This window comes from Gossypium arboreum, chromosome 13 (genome assembly GCF_025698485.1).
Source record: "Gossypium arboreum isolate Shixiya-1 chromosome 13, ASM2569848v2, whole genome shotgun sequence".
Classification (NCBI taxonomy): domain Eukaryota; kingdom Viridiplantae; phylum Streptophyta; class Magnoliopsida; order Malvales; family Malvaceae; genus Gossypium; species Gossypium arboreum.
In genome coordinates, this window is record NC_069082.1 from 124,130,692 (window position 1) to 124,153,267 (window position 22,576).

The 22,576-nt window shown below is 35.9% G+C and overlaps 1 protein-coding gene across 1 annotated transcript; it reads right to left on the reverse strand.

The window, feature by feature from the left end:
- Positions 1–12,359: 12,359 nt before the first annotated feature.
- Positions 12,360–13,346, reverse strand: LOC128286852 (uncharacterized). Its single transcript, XM_053024609.1, has one exon. The coding sequence runs from the start codon at positions 13,344–13,346 to the stop codon at positions 12,360–12,362; it is 987 nt and encodes a 328-aa protein (XP_052880569.1).
- Positions 13,347–22,576: the final 9,230 nt, after the last annotated feature.

A 22,576-nucleotide genomic window follows, 5' to 3' on the forward strand; every position in this document is an offset into this window, starting at 1 on the left:
AGCGAGACATATTCTTGACATTTTCTTTGGCTTCAAATTCTCCTAAGCAAATGACCTTCTCAAAATCGATTTCAAGATTCGTAACGGGCTTATTCATGTCGTCAATATCTGAGCACCTGAAAGTTGAAATGGAAAAGGAAGCTATAGGGGGACATCCAAGTATTGGAAACAACAAACAAAATGTTATGTCATGGTAATGAGGCAAATGTAAAGATAGGCTATGAAATGAGAGAATGATCATGAAATTAGTGATAACGCGAAAAATCGTGACAAAATGCATCTTCATCGATATTCATTTAAATGATAAAGAGCGAATGAAAGCTCTTACAAAAGAATTCTATTATATCTAAGGACACAATAGAAGGTTAATGTTTAGCATTACTCTGAAGACTTATAAACTATAAGAAGCTCCTCAGTAGTCCAATTGTTCAACATAAAACCAGGAGGGCAAAGGTGTATCCTCGAGACATCTTTACTTGCACCAACTTCTTTGTCGATGACACTTATACCGACATTCAAAAACCCTTTCAATTAACTTGACATGTTTCGTGGATCATCTTGTCCGGTACAACATTCCCACAGATGTAAATATTTTTGACAAATGAGGGTACTCTATCGGTTCCCATTCGGTTCTCGGCCTAAAGTTCTTGCAATTCTTCTCTCTTGATCCTTCTTCCACTGTCTTCTTCTTTGGCGCATGTCGTTGGAACCCCAAACCGATCGGGCCTTGTGGTGCATCGGCCTTAAAGCCCTAACTATTCCTTGTAGATGTCTCCCTAAACCTCTTCTCGCACGAGCTCCTCTTCCTCTGATCAACTTGACACCCATTCGGTATTTTAAGCGGTTTGGCATCGAATTTTGTTTCCTTCAGCGATGAAAGTGGCATTGACGAATTCGAGAGATCGAAAGGAACATTCCATGCGTCCTTACTTACTTCCGGTATGGCGATCAGCGAGAGATAGATGCGACAATGTCTTCTTCACCTCGATTGTGACCAAACGACCATCCATGATAAATTTCAACTTTTGATGGAGGGATGATGGGCTGCTCAGCAGAATGGATCCAAGGTCTTCCCAAAAGCGGTTATAAGAGGTGTAATGTCCATGACTTGGAACTCGACCTCATAGATGTAAGGCCCACTTCCAAAGGATTTCGATCTTTCCCATGACTTGGCGCCTCGTCCGTCGAATGCCCTTACCATGGAATGCGGGGCCTTAAGTAGGACAAATCCATCGGTGATTCGGAAAGCGTGGCCAATGGCAAGACGTTTAATCTTGACCCATTATCGATGAGTACGTTCGGTATTATATAGCCCTTGCAATGATGTCGTGATATGCGCGCTTTCACCGAGCCTCTACCATTTGGCGGTATCTCATCATCACTAAAAGAGATGAAATTGTCCGCATTCGATTGTTTACCCATCTACCAAGCTTTTCGACAGATATGTTGTTGGCCACATAAGCTTGATTTAACACCTTCAATAAAGCATTAGATGTGGCTCTGAATTTAATGAGAGAGATAGGCGAGATTCGTCTTTGGCTGCTTGCTCAATTGTTCCACCACACTATACTCATTGCTTAATAAATTTCAAGAATTCTTGAGCTTCTTCCTCATTCACGGGCCTTTTAGTTTCTTGTGACGGTGGAATTTCTTGCTCGACCTCGACTTCGTGCATCACTTGCTTTCCTTTTTGTTTCAAGTCGCTACTTTTCTTTATCGGTTCAACTTCTTTAGAATAGCACCGTCCACTGCGGGTAAAATGACCTACTTCCCCAATGTCTTGATTGTGACTTCAAGCTTTTCACCTTGGGTGTAACGATGTTGACATCGTACTTCCACAGATCTTGTTTTATTATCCTTATAGGGAAAGGAGATGGTACTTCAATTATCATTTTGGTTTCACCGGCTCCTTCTTCGCGTCATAATAGATTATTAACGGTCGATTACGCTATATGGGAAACCTGATGATTGATTGTCGAGGCACATATTTCTCCTTTGTCGGCCTCTTTGGCTTTACAAAAATCCCAATCTCCTTATTGTCCATCATACTTTGCGATAAACTTCGAATTCCTTACAGATTGAATGTTATGCTCCCCAATACCATGGAGCTTGCAAAAGCTGTGACCTTTGCATCTTCTCCTTTGGATACTCCGTTAAAACGACAGAGCAACCCTTTCTCACTTAGTATCTCCAGATTCTCTGCAGAGGTGTTCGTACTTGAAACCCATCTTCTATTTTGTTGTTTATCCTCCTCTCTCTGCGCTCACATTCCCTTGGTGTGGTTTGGGAATGGATTCCGGTCTTCTTGCCGGTATCATCGAATCGCAAAATGCCCGCATCGATGAGCCCTTGAACTCTCCTTTTGAAAGCAAGACAATTCTCGTTAGAATGCCCTCGGTTCCCCGCATGGTATGCATAACTAGCATTTGGATCGTACCATTTTGGGTATGGAGGTTTAAGGGGGCCATGTAATGGAGAGATATTAATTGTTTCTCCGAAGTTTTGGGTGCAGTTCCCCATATGATCTGAGGAATAGGGGTGAATTCTTTGTCTCTCGAGATTAGGCCTTGTTGGTCTTGGTTCATTTCGGGTTGGCTTTGAGTGGGCGGAGTGTTTTGTGAAAATGTGGTGACGGCCTTTGGTTATTCATGGCGTATCTGAGGTAGGGACGGATGTGATGCTTGGTAGTAAGGTGTTTGAGGAGGGTAATGGAAATTGGGGTGGATAATTTCGAGGTCGGGGTTGGTTAGAATACTGAATTGGGAATGTAATGACTCCGGTTCCCACCATGTGGGCTTCGGCTCTTTCTTCCTTCTGGTCTTTGCTTTTCTTGAGCCTTCGATCCTTCCATTCGCCGCTCTTGACGGCATTCTCTATGAGTTCACGGATATTACGATATCCGAAAAATCCTTCGTAGCACTTCCCACCAACTTGTTATAGAACGGTGCTTTGAGTATTGATGAAAAGGATTGTTATCTCGGTCTTAGTCGATGGAGGCTCCACTTGGGCGAGATATCTCTCCATCTTCGCGCATATTGTCTAAAGGATTCTGCTGGTTTCTTCTCCATCATTTGCAAGGTCATACGATTCGGCACCATCTCCGATACATGCTTGTCTTGACGCAAAATCTCGACGCCAAGTCTTTCCAGGATCGAATCTTTTCTCTACTAAGTTGATTATACCATCGAGATGACCTGTTAGACTATCACGAAAGCAATGTATGAGTAGTTTATCCTCGTTCACATAACCGGTCATTTTCGACAAAACATGACCAAATCGCCTTTGGACATCTTGTCCCATCATACTTCTCAAAATCGGTACTTTAAACTTTGGGGTAAATCGGATCGGTACCAAATCGAGCTCTTTGGCACCTAGTGCGGAGAAGACTTGATGCCTTCTATCGCTTTGAGTCTTTCCTCTAGACTCCTATATTTTGCGTCATGGTTATCCGATTTCAACTTGGCTACCTCTCTTTGGGTCGTCCGGATCTGGAACTAGTGGATCGTGCAGGACTAGCCCCAGGCTTGACGCGAATATTCCTTGCCCCAAATTAGTGGGTGGAGCGGTGGCATGGGTCGATGTTCCAAGCCGGTGGGTTCCCTTGAGTACACCCTCTTTGTGTTGTGTATGCGAATGGTGGAGTGAATCACGGGGATAGAGTGGATCTGATCGTGGTGAATTCTTGATCGAGATTCTTCAATGTCGGGGCTCGCATGGGTCCTTTCCCTTTAACTAGAGTGACATCATCTCCATCATTTTGGCCATTTGATCTCTTTGCTCGAGTGATTCCTCTCGAGATCTCATCATTAGGTCTCTCGTCTCTTGTTGTGATTTGGCGATTGCTCTTGTAATTCTTTTTGAGTCCTTTCCATCCTTTCAATTCTCTCATTGAATTGACTTCCATCACTCTAGCTCGTCGGTAGCGTTTTATCTTGATGACGTGGTTCCGATCTTGTGGTATTACAATTGCGAATTATATATTTTGTCTTCACGACGAGTATGGGATATGCAATGTATGGATGAATGCATGAATGAATGTACAAATGTCAAAATGTTAACATGTTAATTATGCAAGGAATGCAAAAATTGGTGTTAATTTCAAGGTAGCCCCATATTTAGGCATTTCATTGATCAACATAGCCTATTACACAAAGTTTCCATTTTCAATGGTTACACAAATTTCCTAGCCACATTGCCTTGTTTCTTTACTTGCTCTAAAACTCGATATGTTCGATCTTTGGCTCGGAGGAATTGGTAGCGAGAACTTGACTTCATCGATAATTGAACAACTTGCATAGCCGCTGCAATTTCATTGATCAAGAAGTTGCATTTCCTTTTCCTTGAGAGTTCCTTCATACGCGTGAATGTCCCTATCGTATTGCTCACTCTTTTCTTCTAGAGCCTTGAAGGTTATCTAATTGTTGTTGATGAGATTGCAGCATATTTTCTAGATCTCGTGTTTTCCTTTTTAATTCTTGATGTTCGAATGACTTTTCGCCAATTCTGCGATCGCTATTTCATACTCGGCGTTCTTCCTTCTTAACTCTATCAAAGCGCTGCTTGACCTTTTCCTCCTCTTTCTTTGCTTTTCCTTCCAAAACTCCATTCCTCCCTTGATATTGCTAATTTCTTCATTCCATTCTCTTGTCGACTTGCCCAACCCGCTATTCTTTATAGTGTTTCTTAATTTCTTATTTTCCAAATGAAGGTCCCTTAAGTCGTTTCTCACAATCTCGGCTTCTCTTTGTACCTTTTCGATTCGGATCTTTCAACCTGAATTTCAATCTTGATTGATAGTTTTCTTCTTGAAGGGCACTAAGGTCTCGAGACATCTTGGCCTTTTCTCGCTCGAATTCTTGTCTTGCCATTTCTAGCTCAGACGGCATTTCCTTCGAGAAAGGATTCTGGATGGGGTGGTTTGTTGTCGAGATTTGCTGACTATTCACCCGTTGCTTCCTCCATACGTTGTAATCTTGGGTAAGGGTATCAGCATACAAGGCTAATTCCATGAAATGAATTTCCTTCCAAGATTTTGCAGTGTCTCGGACTCTCTTCATATATCCTTCACCCGTGAAAGCGAACTCGAACTGTGCTAATCCTCCAGTTGCGGGGAGGAATTGTCGCAAGAAAATTGCCTTTGGACCAATAGCGGAGCATATCCAACTCCTCCCATAACCCAAGTAAAGGTACCCAATCTTGGCTTCCACATTTGTATAGCAACCTTGAAGGACGGATCCGAGGTGCTCTCCATATTATATCCTCTGTGAAGGTTACGAAGGCGATACCCAATGTTGCTCAAGAACTTCCTTGACCATTCTTTCTTGAGGAAAGCTTCTAGCGGGAGAATGTTTTAGAAAACATATGGAATGGAGTCGCTCTACCTTCCGAAGTGACTTAAAATCAAACATTGAGCAAGCTGCACAGATCCGATAAATCGTCCCTCCCTTTTCTTCGACAACTACTCGGGGACACGAAGGTCTCGGCTAGGATGGTTGGGACGGGGTTGATTCCTTGTTTTAACCTTTCGAAGAAATCAACTACTGCCACTTCGAGATGTCCAAGAATCTTTGGGAAAATAACCGGACCATAAATGGCCAGCGAATAGATTTACCCTTTTTGACATGTCGGGATGGTTCGAGTCAAATCTCGTAGGGAGGACCATGGAATGCAAATGGTTTCGTTCTTCTTCTTCATCTTTTTCAGCCCATGCATCGGTCATGTCATCGGTCTTACTAACTTTTTCTTGAAGGTCATCGGCTTAGGCTCCTTCACATATATTTTGCGAATTGTACATTGTCGATGCGGAGTAAAGAAGCATACTCTTCTATGGTTGAGTCATGTCTTCTTGATTGAAGGTGAAACAACGATAAGTGGGTCCCGAACCGAACCATGGCTTGAATCAACTGTTCGTCTACGGATGGTGATCGGTGAGCTATATCTCCATACCTTTCGGTGAAAAGCGTCTCTAGTGTCTGAATCCCCCGATTCCAAATTGAACCAAGTCCTCGTTATTTTGGCGAACATTTACAGTTATATGTTCGGACAAATTGGCGACACACCCTTTCACTAGACTATCCCCTTTTCTCTCGAGTTTTTAGAGACCGATCCGAACCACGGCATTCTTCTTGGTTATTTGTGTAATTGACTCCTCCATCGAAACCCGTTTTTGGCAACCAACCTTTAATCAACACCTTCCTAATATGATGCCTATGATGCATGATGAAAATAAAACAAACAAACTTGGTTAGTAGACACAACAAATATAATTTAAAAACAAACTAAACTACCCAATCCAATTATTTTGCATGAGCAGTGTAAATGAAAGGTAAAAGGCATTTTCCCGTGTACTTATTTTGGTGACTATAAGCGGACGAGAGGTTCGGCATGGCTCTAATTGGATAGCTCGTATGGTTCATTATATGCGTCTCGGTTCTAGGCAAGTTTTCGAATTGCTCGTACTATCATCCGCTAAGATTAGTCTGAAGCCTCGATCATAACCCATCACAGCTCACGAGTTCAATTCGAGGATTACATTTACTTATGCCTATGCGGAGGACAAGTTAACTCACGAAAGCATAAGTCATATGTAACCGAAAGTATTCACTAGCTTTGCGGAGGACGAGTTAACTCACGAAGGCGTAGTGTTTACTTTCACTTAAGCAGACGGGGCCGGGTAAAGAGCTCATGTTATGCGAAAATGCAAGTGCATGGTGTGTGGGAAAAACTCATGAACCTTTACGTTTTACTTAAACCAAACCAAAATTAAAACCATAAAAATCGAAAACTAAGAAACAACCAAATAAGCAAGTTTTACGACATGATACAAATGCATGAATTTTGAAAGCGAGATTTTGGATCACGACCAAATATTTACTTTGAACAAAGAAATTTGAAAATTTTGACAAAACGTGTTTGATTCGACTCGACTCGCAAGGCTAGGTCCCCAGTGGAGTCGCCAGCTGTTGCGACGTAAAAATTTTGTTTTGAATTCGGGTCGCTAAGTGTGGCGATTAAAAACTTGGAAATTGAAATTTGGTTTAAAATAAACCGGGAGTCGCCACCGATCTTTTTCTAGGTGTGATCGGACACCTATTAGATTTCTTTTAAAAATCGAGGAAAGGGCCGAGTTAAGGTCTACGTTAAAAGCAGGAGAAAAATTAGGGTTCGGAGTGGTTCTGCGTGAGGAAGGTATTAGCACCCTCGTGACGCCCAAATATTGGCATCTCATAAACAAGTGTTGTCTTGATTTTCAAAATGCGAGTTCAAAGTAATATTCAATCGTGATCCAATTCAAAAGACGAAAACTTTCAATTTTTTTATTTTGAGAAGGATATGCCGTCTTAACACGAGCCTAAAAATTTCATCCAACATAGCGATGAAACTTACGGCCTAATGTTACATCGATACATTGCCTCGCTTATTTAAAAATAAGAATAAGATTTTTGTCTTTATGCTAAGCAAATTGACGTGAAATAAAAATAAAAATAAATAAAGGAACTAGAAATATATGGAAGCGAACAACGAGTATGACAAGTAATATAAGAAAATAACAATAATACATGCAAGATTAAATGTAATAATAATATAAGATACGAGAAAATAATAAATATACGTATATATAAAAATGGTATTAAGAGTATGTATGTAACGACGTGAGAAATATATATACATAATATATTTAATATGAACATATATGTATACATGTATAATAATATACATGAAATAGTAAAAAGAATACATAACTAATAATATAAAAGATATATACACATACATAAAAGTGTATGAATAGTAAAGGAGTATACAATAAAGAACATTAAAATGTATATGCATAATTTATAAATATAGAAATATATACATACATTAGAAATAATAATATGAAAAAGAAGACCATTAGTATATTACATAAATACATACATGCATATATATATAAATACAAGTATTAGAAATATATAATATAATATTAGAGGTATACATAAAAATATAACTAGTAATATTAAAAATATATATAAAATATATATTAAAAGACTTATATACAACATATATGAAAAATATATAATATTAAACATTTACATAAAAATACCTGTAAAATATTAGAAGCATATATAAATAGTACATTATAAAAATACGTATATAATATAATATTGAAATATTTACATCATAAGATGATAGGAAAGTAATAATGTCATTAAAGTAAAAATCAATAATAATATATACATACATACGTACATATATATATTAAGATATATATATATATATAAATGATAAGATCTATAATAATAATAAATACAATACATTAAAATGAGAAAAGTAAGAAAAATGACTAAATGAACTATAATCGAAACTTTTGGGGCAAATTTAGAATAAAAACAGAAGAGAGGACTCATTCGAACACGCGTGCATGTAGTGGGGACCAATAGAGAAATTTTCCAACGCCTTTAAAGCGGTGCGCATCAAGGGAACCAAATTGCGAAGTTTAACAGTTAATAGGGTCAATTTGCAAAAATTATAAGTCGATTTAAAACATAAAAATGCGGAAGGACTGATTGCAAATAACCCTCTATAAAAACACGCGGATCCTTGTCCGGAGCGGGTCGGATCGGGTCGGCCCGCCTCAAAACGCGCGTTTTTTATTCAAATCTGGTACCAAAAGCAGTGCAGTTTCCTTTGGCTATAAATAGCCTAAAATGAAAAAAAACATTTGTGAGGTGGGAAAGAAAAAAAAAGAGAGAAAGAGAGGGAGAAAGGAGAGGGAGGAGAGGGTTTCGCCACACGGGTCGTCATTATCGATCGGTCACGGACGGCCACCGAGCCCCGTCGGACGTTGGCAAACCATGACATGTGATGGTGGAAGGTAAATTTTTTTTTTTTTGCGTTATTTATTTATTTATATTTTATGTTTTATAAAATAGGTTAAAACTTAAAACCGACTTGAAATAAAGAAAAAAAAAATCACCTTAGGGTTTTTGTTTCTTCAACCTCGATTTGATGATGTTATGGTATTTAAATCTTGATGAATGTAGTATTTGCTAAAAATCGAAGGTTTTTCTCTTTGATTGAATTTTTGGAACCCTTTTACGGTGTTTCATTCGGCTTTTTATAGCCTATTTTGTTACACTTTTATTATTATTTTTGCTACCTATTGCTTGTCATTGTTTTTGCGAGGTATGGTAGGTCTTTGTGGAGTGCGTGGTGGCCGACATGGTGGCATGGGAGGCTGGGCGCCGGGCATGGGCTAGTGTCGAGGCGTCTTGGTATAAATGGGATTAGGGTTTCGAGTCTTGAGTGGGATTATTGGTTTGGGGTAGTTGGGCTTGGGTTTAGTTGTTTAGGCTTAGTGGGCTTATTGGGTTAGGGGTTTTTTTTAAGGGGTTTAGTGTTTTGTAAATGGGGTTTTAAATTGTAAATGGGATTGGGCTGAAATTGGCCTAGTACACTTGGCATCCATTAGTCACCAATCATATGTATTTCCACTCGTTAACAGGTGATGAATCTTTAAGCGTTACAGCAATTAATTGTCTCTTTTTCGGATTATATTATTCTAACAATTTATTTTCATAGATGGAGCACGAATCCGGGTATTGGGAGGTCATACACAGTTTCGATATACCGTCTGATGATCGAGAATCATTCGGAGAGGAGTAAGTTTTTCTAATATTATTTTATTTTATTATTTTATCTCACTTAACCCGCGTTAATATAAAATGTTATGAATCTATGCAGTTCATTTGGATGCCATATTCATTCTGAAGTTACATTTGTTATTCCATCGTATGCCCACGTCCACTCACACCTATGGTGCATTAGCGCACCCTTATCCGATTTCAAAGCGGTGGAGTGGTACCATGGCGATCGAGTACTCCGACGATTTGGTTGTATACAATATATCCCGACACGACCAAGAAGATTGAATGAACAGCTACATTGCATGACTAGGAGGGGAGGCATGGGCGATTGGGGAGATGAGCATTCGAATATATTACGATGTGGAACAACCGGTTTAGTAGGGTACCTCGGATGCATCGTTGTTTGGATCTGCGGCCCTCCACACAGATACTAAAGTGGTACTATGAGAAGGGAAACCATTTTTATTTGGTGGGCGGTCGATGGTTGTCCCCCTCATACGACTACGGATTGGGCAACATCTTCCATATCCATATCATGCACCAGCGCCGGAGGTAGAGTCGGAGCCGGAGCCGGAGCCAGGCCGGAGCGATCCGAGCTACACTCGGGAGTAGCTCTTATTATCCAGATTTTGGGGCAATGACTATTTCTGCTCTTCATTTACCGGATATTATTCAGATTTTAATACCTTCAGCCCCCTACCACATCAGTACTCTACTACTTCTACCTCTTATCCACCACCGTACTCCGCTCCTTCCAGCTCATATCCACCATCGTACTCTACTCCTGCTGGCTCATATCCACCATCGTACTCTGCTCCTCCAGAGCCGTATCCGTCGCCGTTCTCTTCTCCCCCTGGCCCATATCCAGCGTCGTTCTCTACTCCCCCCGGGCCGTATCCAGCGTCGTTCTCTACTCCCCCCGGCTCGAGTTCATCAGTGGCATTTGAGTCGTTCTCTACACCCATACATATGGATGAAGAGAACGTTGATCATCGTAGTCGCCCATAACGTGAACGTCGAGCTCCACAAAGATATACCCCTAGAACCACACCATCAAACCATCAATTTTAAGGGGTTTTGTATTGTAAATTACTTTATTTTTTATGTAAATTACTTTATTTTTATGTAAATTATTTTTTGCATTATATTTATCAATTTTTTTATTTGGCAATTTATTATCGAATTTGAGGGCAAATTCTGGATATTGCTTACTTGAAAAACATAATACGAATTAAAAAGGCAATAATTTTTCTTTCAACATGCAATAAGCAACATGTAATGAATAACATCTTAATTTCTATCTGATCGCGATGATTGTCCAGTTTGGTAATTTCAGAGTGAGATTACTCGATGTGACCACTAATCTGCATACTCCACACTGACTTCCGTCGGTTCTCTCTAATGTCCATTTCGTTCTGATTCTTGATGATTGCGGACGACCTCTCGGGTTCCTACGCAAGCCTTTGTCTGGGATAAGCTCAAAGGTCGTTTGAGGAATCTCCCAAGTAGATAGGTCAGGAAGCACGGGAAACTCATTCTCCCATACACGCAACGCGTGCGTTCAAGTGTGTACACTTCATCGATAAATTGATCTACATTGAGTGAGACCTTAGCACAAGCGCCACAACATGTGCACAAGGATAATGAAGTGTTTGGAACCTCCTACAATCGCACCGTCTATTTGGAGATCAACCCGTATGACCTAGGTGGAATCTCGGTCGACGACCGATGGTCTCAGTAACGCTAAACGTTTCATTACATCGTGAATATACTTCTACGTCCATCGACCTCGCCATCCGAGCGGTTTGCAACAATTGCATCCACGACATGTTCGACAAACACGTGTCCGCCTCCATCTGGTTGACTTGTTGTTGACCCATTCTTGGCATCAATGTAGCCAACCTATAGAATGTAGTGAGAAGGCAGATGAAATTGGAAGATGTCGCGTTTTAACAACACAACGTTAATCCCTCCACCAAGTTTGTCGTCATTTGACCGTAACGAAAGCCCTCGTCAAAACTTTGAGCCCATTGCCATGGTTCCATGCTACCCAACCATTGTCGGAAGGATGTGTTCGTCGACCTTCCATGTCACTCTCAAGCCGAGTCATCCTCTGTAGAAAAATGTGTGGTTCTAGCTCGTAAGTCGTGTATGTATTAAGACGATATAAGTTAAATTCTGATCTCGCCATAAAAAATGTATGTTATATATTGAAATGATAAGGTTGTTCTTTACCCATTTTCACAACTTGTCTCTTCCAATCTGCATTCTTATAATCTCGATGAAAGTTAGCCGCAATGTGCTGTATGCAGTAAACGGATCTCCATGGTACACCAGAACGCCTAATAGCGGCAATTAATCCTTTCCCTCTATCGGAGATGATGCAAATATTATCATTACTAATTACATACCTCTGTAGATTTGTAAGAAAGAATTCCCACGACTCCATGTTTTCTTTATCTACGATGGCAAATGCAATCGGTAGCACGTTCCTGTTCCCGTCTTGAGCAATCGCAATAAGTAAGATTTGTGTATATTTACCGTATAGCCATGTCCCATCCACTTGCACAAATGGCTTACGGTGGGGAAATGCTGCGCATACATGGATCAAATGTCCAAAACATCCGTTGGAAAATCCTTTTACCCGGTTGCCGTTGCTCATCCGGCCATAATAAGGTCGTGTTCGCAACTCAATGACAGTCCACGGTATGTACTCCTCATTGTTGCAATCCATCCTCAGAACTCATTGTACGATGCATCAAAATTTCCGTACAATTGCTCCATTGCCATCTGTTTAGCTATCCATGCCTTTCGGTATGATACTCGATACTGGAATAATGCCTGCATTTCGGCAATTAATACCGAAACTTTAATGGTCGGCATGTCTTCAACCATTGGCATGATGCATGTACAGATAGTTTTCGAATCAAGTTTTCGATGATCTTCTGTCATTCGTGTTGAAGTACACGTGTGAGGCTGAACAAATTTTCGTATCTCCCACATCTGAGACTTCTGGATAAATGCAGCTCGTATCCGCCACTTGCAGCCTTCTGCCGACTTCCAACACTCTCCAATATATAATGCCGGTTTAGACTCGACGACTTTGTAGTCTACTGATATATTCATACTATACCGCTTAATGGCAAATACGCACTCTTCTTTACTTTCGAATCTCTGGCCCACGAACAACTCCTCAGGATCAGAATATATGGCCATCTGGTGAGCAGGTAGTATCTCGTGGTACCGGAACTTGGTACGCATGCGCCAGATCGGGTCTATCCGAGACATGTGTGCCCCAGGATTATTGTGTATCACAATACGACGGATCTGGTTCCCGACTAAAGATGCATTAATGTTTTCATCCTCGTTCACACCTTCATCGTCAATATCATTTGAGACATCATCCACGTCGGGATCACTATCAATATCGACTTCATAATCAGAAGGATCACTACTTCGGTATACATCATCACCACCCACATTAGTATCGAGTATAGCATTAAGATCAATGTCGATCCCATGTGTAGTTGATTGACTACCAACGTATGATATCGGAACCACCGTACACGGCTCTTGAGGTCCATCTTCTTCACCTAATGGAGTTGGATCTTCTATTGACTCCATAATAGCTAACTCAGCAAATAAGTGAATCGGTGCATTTTGGTTGCTATGGCAGTAAAGAGCGACCATTGTCTCCACATCTTCATCGTCTACAAGTTCCATTTCGGTAAATTTTATGGGATCCATCGAAACTGGAAACTTGTAGAAAATTTTCGAGATCCTTCTTCCATAACGTCTATAAATTTTTTCACTAATTTTTTCCTTCATATCATCAAACGAGATATTTCTATTAAATCTCATTGCAACTTGTTTGCGGCATTCAAATATACATCCGACGCTTGTTGTCAAAATTTCTCCATCGAAATAAACGCATACGAAAAATTTGTTCTCCATCTTCAATACTAGATCATTAAAAAAGTTCAAAATTCTCACAATTTTCAAAATTTTTATGCAAAATTTTTCATTCAAAACCTAGCAAACAAAATTATTTATCTAACAAAATAACATTAAATAATAAAATTTCTAACAAATTTCTACATTCTATTTAAAATAAATAAATTAAAATACCTTGTTTTTCTTCTTCTTTTCCTTTCTTCCTTCTTCTTCTCTCTTTTTACATCTATTAATTTTTTACTAGTTTTTTGCTCATGCTTTCCCGGGAGGGTATATATAGGGAAATGGGTTGCGCCTAATGAGGAGGCACCACATGTTGCCCCTACCGATAAGCGCGACATGTTGAGCTTGTCGGGTAAGCGCGACATGTGGTGCCTTCTTAAGAGGCTCAACCCGTATTTTATTAAAATCTATTTTCAGTATATAATAAATTTTTATACCAAATAGGTGAAAAACCAATAAAACCACTATATAAACTAATCATAAATTACTAATAAAATAGCTATAAAATACTTTTTAAAATACATTATAAAAAAATCACAATACAATAATACACTACTAAAAATACCATTTTAGAAATTAATTTTATTGCACCAATATTTACAAATTTTATTGCCCTCAAACTCTAATACTACTTTCACCAATATCATATTTTTCCATTCAATTTCCTCCGTCTTTTCTAATTTTTATTCTCAATCTCTTTTACTTTCAATTTTCTAGTCTCTTGACTTCTAAAAATTCTAAATTATTTTCTTTACAGTTACAAATTATTTATAGCAAAATATTGAACAAAATAAATTTAACATTATTAAACTAAACAAAATAATTTAGAATATATAATCTTAAATTATTAATAATTTAATTTTAAAATAATTACAAACATAAAAATTTATCTAATAATTCTACATTTGTACGGTTTCCTCATTCATAAGAGTAAAACCTCGATTATATTAACATAGATAATACCCTCAATGTATAGATAACACCTAAACCCTCTTCATGCTCTTCCACCAAGGTGTAAACAAGATTTGAAAATTTATTCGTTTAATTTTATAAATTATAAAAATTTTCAATCAATTATTTGATTCAATTGATTTTTGCCTAATTTAATTGGTTCCAATAATGGAGGTAAAAAATTGTTTTGAGATCGAAATTAAATTATATATTTTACAATGATAAAATATAATTTCATCGATTAATATTTTATTATTTTTATATGATTAAATTAGATTTTTATTATTTTTTAAAGAGTTAAAGTATAATTTTGCTATTATTAATTTAAAATTATATAAATTATAAAAAATGTAAATGAAAAATTTCTCATTATAGGAGAAACAGACACCCTTGTCAACCTCTCTAGTTCTACCACTGATTCATTCATAGTAGTTTTTAGGTCATGTCTTTCTTAAGATTGATATATTGATTTTTATTTTATTCCGTCTAAGTTACACAATTATTGATAAAGAAATTATGTAATTATTTAATATCAAAAGATATAAGATGCAATTATTTTAAAATTGCTTTTATTATAATAAAAAAATTGAGTTTCTAAAATAGTAGTAAATTATAACAATTGAAGACACACTATACCTATACTTTTTTCTGCCATGTAATGCTGTTCACGCAGTGATTTGGCACCCCTTATTCATATAAATTAAATCTTGTTTGAGTAATTAACCAAAACAAAACAAAGAAGAAAACAAACAAAGAAAAAAGAAAGGACCAGTCGAGTCAGCGATTGCTTTGCAGGTGTGGCGCCCTGCAGCGAGCGCCACATGTGGCGCCTCGAGATCCTGGCGACCTGTTTTGACCCGATTTTTTAAAAAAATATAATAATAAAATAATAATAATAAAATATTTAAAAAAATTTATTAATAAAATAATATGTCGCTACTGTTAGGTAGGCGCGACTAAAAAATTAACCTATTTCGTAAATAATCTATCCGACAACCTATTTTCGTATATAATAATTTTTTTTATATTAGATTTGTAAAAAACCCACAAGTAGCACATGAACAAATTGCAGAGGCTGGCCTTCGTGAGGTGATAAGGTCCAACCAACTCCGATGCCAATCTCTAGATATTTTTCCAAACCTACTTACGGCTAAATGGTTAATTATTTTTTATTAAGAGGATGTGAAAAATGGTTTACTAAAAATCAAGGTTTAAATATATTGTAAGCTCCGTAATTTAATTTTATGATATTGAGTCTTTGTATCTTTTTCTTTTTAAATCTCGATATTTAAGTCTAATTTTGTTGTTAAAGTTAACGATGTTAAAAGTAAAATATTTTTTTAGCCCCAACATTTATAGTTTTTTGTTAATTTGGTTCTTAACGTAATTTTTTTAAAATTATTTATTTTCATATTTTAAATAAAAACATAAAATATATTTTCAAAAAATAATGAAAAAAGTAAAATTTTAAAATTTTCATATTTATTTTATCAACATCCAAGCCATCAGTATGTTCCATGATAACTCCTATTGTGATGTGATTCACAAGTCCCTGACATCTCGATTGATAGTCAGTTGATCCTCCCATGTATTTCATCCATCGTTTGTACGTTAAGTTAATGTTGATGAATCTTACATTCTTTAGTAGTTCACTTTTACAACTTGATAAGAAGATACAATTTTCGGAAATTGCAGAGATGTTTACATAAGTTCAAGTTGGAGATAAAAGCATATGATGAATATGAGTGTTGTGGGCAAATGGTGACATAAATCTACTCCACCCTCCCCCACCATGACACCTCAGTCGATTCCTAATCCAATTAGTCTGGCTTAGATAATAATAAATTTTATTTTTTTTATAATTTTAAAATTAATTTTTATTTTTTATTTTATGAATTTTAAGGATTTTTATTTTTTTATTTTTTGAAATTATATTTTTATTTTATGTTTTATGTTTTAAGTACAATGATTTACTGTCTCAAAATTAAAGTATAAGGACTAAATTTTAAATTTTGAAAAAATATAAAAACCTTTAGCATATTTAAACTTAAAAATAATAAATTAAAATTGGTATTGTTTTCGGTAATTATCTTGTCACTGGACTTTACAAAAAATCTAATTATTAGAAGTGACGGCAAATAAATAAAGTGGAAGCAACTCATATGGTGCATTTACCATGACTCAATTTGAACTCATACTATATAACTTGTACGGGCTATTAAGTTAACTCAAATGGTAACATGTTTACCAATGAATTTTTTATAAGCTATAGAGAATGAGTACGAATCCAAACTTGTCAGAGTTTCGATTCCAGTCAAGCACAATTTTGCATTGCTTGCCTTCTCAAGCATAGGATGAGATATTCTCATTTTATAAACTTACTATTTCTTCGTATACTTAGACTCTCGATAAAATCATTCTATGAATTTATTCAAGTTCTCGACAGAGTTGAGAGGCAACTTTACTACAGAAGATAATAATGAATTGTAAAAGAACCAACAATCGAAAATTTCTCAACAAATTGATAATATTTACATAGAAAAATACTACCAATTAGATAGCCTAAACAACTAGAATTTCTGTAACAGCAATGCTTTTTTTTACCAAGGAAAGTTAAAACACGCGAGTTCAAGGGTAAAAATAGCTTTTGTCTCTTTTAATTTCGATATTTAACAAATTAGTCTCTCTTAATAAAATTGGAACAATTTAATCTATGCAATTTTAATCGTGAATATCTAAGGACAATTAATCATATCATTAATATTTTTCATCAATTTAACATAATTTTAATTGGTATAATAAAATTTAGTCCTCAAAATTTATACATTCAAATTATTTATATATATTTATATGAAGCTAAAGTTATTTGTATATATTATTTTTTAAAAAATTATACATTTTTAAATATTTATTTTAGAATCATGATCAAATTGATAAAACATGTAATATTGAGGACTTAATTTGTTATTATATCAATCCAAATTATGTACAATTGATAGTAACATTAATTGTAATGATTAATTATTTTCAGTTGCTTGCTTTCAAAATTAACATTGATTAAATTTCTCCAATTTTATTGAAAATAACTAAATTATTCAATACAAAATTCAGAGTGATTAATGAGATGGTTTCACCTAGTTCATGAGAATTTTGAACTTAACAGATATAAGTAACTTCACAATGGATTTAGGTAGTGATTGAAAAATTACTTAGTAATTAGATTTGGGTGTAATTGCTTATATTTTATACAATTGTGGCATGTTTTGGTAACCAATGTGATTGGTTGGCTCAAACGAATTGGGTGTAATTGGAGCACCCAAATTCTTAGAGGAATGACATGAATTGGAGTAATTACACAAATAATTATACTCAAATTCAATTTTTTTTAAATATTTTTATACAAAGTTATACAAATTATATTATAAGCATAAACACGTATGAGTGGTTGGGATGATTATAGATGTGACACCTTATACCCAACCCAGTTGTTGGATCCGAATATAAAATGTCACATTTCGTTGCTGAAGCAACTTATTTTTCCATTTTTTTCTGAAAAATAAACGCAGTGGTAAAATTATTTTATAAAAATTTTGATAGCATTTCTGCCTATTTTACATAAAACCCTTGTAAAATTTAGATTTTCACAAAATATCTACATTCAAATTATCTCCCAAATCAATTCCCAACACTAAGATTTCTCAAAACATATCAATAAACTAAATGTCTATACTTTACTATTTTATCAAAACATTAGTTATAAAATACTAGCTAAGAAAACATAATGAAAATATTTAAATTCAGTTTACGACATAATATTATATATATATATATATATATAAGCCTAGATTCATGCCATTTACATCAACTATAAAGTAAACTCTTCACCAACATTATTTAACCTGAACTTCGGTTCTTCAAATGCTGCTGAAACGATCTAATGAATAACTACCCGCGCACGGAAAAATAGACAAACCGTACGCTAAGCAATTTTTTTATACTCAGTGGTGCTAATATCATATAAATTATTACATAAGTATTGGACACAAATTAATTGATAGAAATAAACTAAAATATTATTATAAATATCATAATAACATCACAATAAAAGAAAATTCTAATCTTAATAAACTTTAATATTTTGATATTGACAAATTGAATAAAGAAAATAAGTTTTTTAATAAAATTCAAAATTGTGAAATTAATTTAATTTGCACAATATGAAAATTCAAATAAATTCAAGTTTTGTTTTTGCTTTCTTTCAATTTAGACCCCTACTAAAGTTTAGACTCATAACCAGATACATGAATCCGCCACCCCGAGTTGTTTGACAACAATGGCTATCAAAGTAGTCCACGACCCTCTGAGAATTGAGACTGCCCACAACCCTCTGGGAATTGGGGGTAACAATAATAACAACTAACCGACTTGGCCTTTTCTCCCTCGACCCTTTAGGAATTTGAGAGGTTTAAATTCTCTAACATAAAGACTCTATGGCATGCCAACTATACTTAATTTAGTCTAACTTAGAGAAACAGGGTAAAAATCAAATTTCATGATTAATTTCAATTCTATTTTCATATAATTCTCATTTCAATTATGTTTCATATTCAAATTCCAATTTGAAACATATTAAATATTTTCTTACTCAATCATCTAAAATCATAATACTCAAATCCAAATCATAACAATGAATTCACTAATTTAGTCCTATAAAAACATAGTATTTCATTTTGAAACATAATTTTATAAATATTAATTAAATTATTCAAGCTCATCTGAAACTCTCATAAAAATAAAATAAAATAAATATAACTAGTCATAGCATATCTTTCGACTCGATTACCTGTTTGCAATTTTGTTTTCACCAGAATACTCACTGCTTCACAAGCTACCATTTAGCACCAATATTATACAAAGTGGTCAATGTTTTCTACTTCCCCTTTAACATGGCTAAATATACCAAATAAACTTTTTATCCATTTTTGTTTCTTTTTCACCCTTCTAACAAGCTAGAACTCATCTTCTAATAATTTCCTATCTAAAAATATATCTATTTCACTTAAGTTTTCTAAGCTCCTATCAATATCCTTTAATGGCAACTTCCAAAATACTTATAAAATAAAAAAATATTAGTATATATATGCGAAGCAAGCTTCAAAGAATCAAAATCTACAAAAGAAAAATTGAAGAAAACCACACCTTAAGCTTGAAATGGAAGGAAAATGATGATAGTTTTTTTTTTTTTCAATCTTTCGTGAGAAAGATGAGAAAGAACTTATCTTTCTCTCTTTATATATATATATGTGAAAAAAATAAAATAGAATTAAATAAATAAAAATAAAGAACACATAAATTTTACGTGGAAACCCTTTCGGGAAAAAAACCACGGGCAGAGGAGAAGAAAATTCACTATGTCGAAAAATTTTTACTCAAATACAAGAGGAATAGACTATGTCTATTTATAGGCTTGCAAAGCCATATTCTAGTAGGATTGAAACACCTTATCCTAATCAATATAAAATAGATGGAGTTTAATAAGGTTTAAAACCTTATTCTAAAATAAAATAAAAGAAGTCTAGTTCTATATGGATTTTACTTTTATTTTATTTTCCATCGTATTTTATTTAAATAAGAATTTTGGGTCACTTAATTCTAACAATCTCCACCTTGACACAAATTCTCAATGAACAAGTTCTTCATCGCGAACTTTCAATAAACAAGTTCTTCACCTCTTCCAAAAACCCTTAAGGGTTTAACTTCAACAATGAACACCAACCAAGTCTAAGCAATGCTCAAACTTGGTTATAGGAAGTGACTTAGTCATCATATCTGCAGGATTTTCATGAGTGCTAATTTTGCTCACAACAATATCACCACGAGCAATAATATCACGAACAAAATGATACCGAATATCAATGTGTTTTGTTCTCTCATGAAACATTTGATATTTTGTAAGAAAGATGGCACTTTGACTGTCACAAAATACTGTGCTGATTTGAAGGTCTTCATTGAGTTCACTAAATAGTCCTTCAACCAAATAGCTTCTTTACAAGCCTCAGTAATCGCCATGTACTCACTTCGATTGGTAGACAAAGCGATCGTAGTTTGCAAAGTGGCTTTCCAACTAATTGCACAACCTCCGATTGTAAAGACGTAACTTGTGAGAGATCTTCTTCTATCAAGGTCTCCAAAGCAAAATCAGCATCAACATACCCTATAACTCCATCTTTAGTTCTTCCAAACGTAAGCAAACATTAGTAGTGCCTCGTAAGTATCTTAAAATCCACCGAATCGCTTTCCGGTGTTCTTTACCAAGATTCGCCATGTATCGCTAATCTGACCGATCGCATATGATAAATCGGACGTGAACAAACCATAGCATACATGAGAGATCCTCTGCACTAGAGTATGGAACATGTGACATGTACTCAATCTCATTATCGATTGAGGAGATAAGGCCGATGAAAGTCTGAAATGGGGTGCTAAAGGAGTACTAACAGTGCTTAGCACTCTGCATATTGAACCCGCAAAGAACTTTCTCAATGTACCCTTCCGACTTAGGTACAATTTACTTGCTTTTCTATCTCGAGAATCTCCATACCAAGTATCTTCTTTGCTGGTCCTAAATCTTTCATCTCAAATTCTTCACTTAGTTGGGCTTTAACCTTTCTTATCTCTCTTTATCTTTTGTCGCTATCAACATGTCATCAACATAAAGAAGTAGATACACAAAAGAACCATCACTTTTTTCTTAAAGTAGACACAACTGTCAAAACTACTTCTTTTGAAATCATGAGAAGTCATAAAAGAATCAAACCTCTTGTACCACTTGTCTTGGTGATCTGTTTCAAACCGTAAAGGGACTTTTTCAACAAGCAAACATAGTCCTCTTTTTCGAGACTATAAAACCCTCTCGGTTGTTGCATGTAAATATCTTCCTCAAGTTCTCCATGCAAAATGCGTTTTACATCTAACCGCTCAAGCTCCAAATCATGCATGGCCACAATACCAAGCAAAGCTCGAATCGAACTATGCTTAACAACTGGAGAGAACACATCTGTGAAGTCCACTCACGGAATTTGATCAACCCTTTGCAACAAGCCTTGCTTTATATCTGGGTTCTTCAACTCCTGAGTCCTTCTTTCTTTTAAACACCCATTTACAACGAATGCCTTTTTACCTTTAGGAAGTTTTACAAGATCCCATGTTCATTTTTGTGAAGTGATTCCATCTCCTCTTGCATAGCAAACATCCACTTTTTCGAGTCTTCACACTAATCGCCTCGAATAATTAAATGGCTCTTGATTCGCATCTATATCTTCACCACATTTAAAGCATAAGCAACTAGATCAACCTCGGCATACTTCTTTGGAGGTTTAATTTCTCTTCTTGTCCTGTTTTTGGCGATAGAGTATTGCGGTGAAGAAGCAACTCTATTCTCAATTTTATCTTGGCTTGAGGAGTTGATTCAGTATTAATCGATGCTCCACCGCTTTTGGTTTTCTTTATTGGAAGAGTCTTTAAGAGATAAGTTAGGTAGCATAGCAGTTTCATCAAAACAACATCTCTGCTAATCACAACTTTTCTATTTTCAGGACACCATAACTTATAGCCTTTTACACCAGCTTTATAACCAAGAAAACGCATTTAATGGATCTCGGTTCCAATTTTCCATTATCAACATGAGCATACGCAGACACCCAAAAATCTTTAAATCGTAATAATTAGCAGGATTACGGACCATACCTCTTGTGGAGTCTTTTTCTCAATGGCAGCGGATGGAGATCGGTTGATCAAAAACATGCAAGAGAGGTCATTTCACCAAAATGACTTTGTAAGTTGGCATTTGACAACATACATCGAACCTTCTCCATGATCGCTCGTTCATTCGTTCGCAACGCCGCTTTTATTGTGGAGTATGACGAATCGTCAAGTGTCTCATGATCCCTCCGACTTGCACAATCTATTAAACTCATCGAGCGTAACTCTAAGCCATTATGCATGCGGAGGTATTTTATCTGCTTTTCCCATCTGTTTTTCAATCA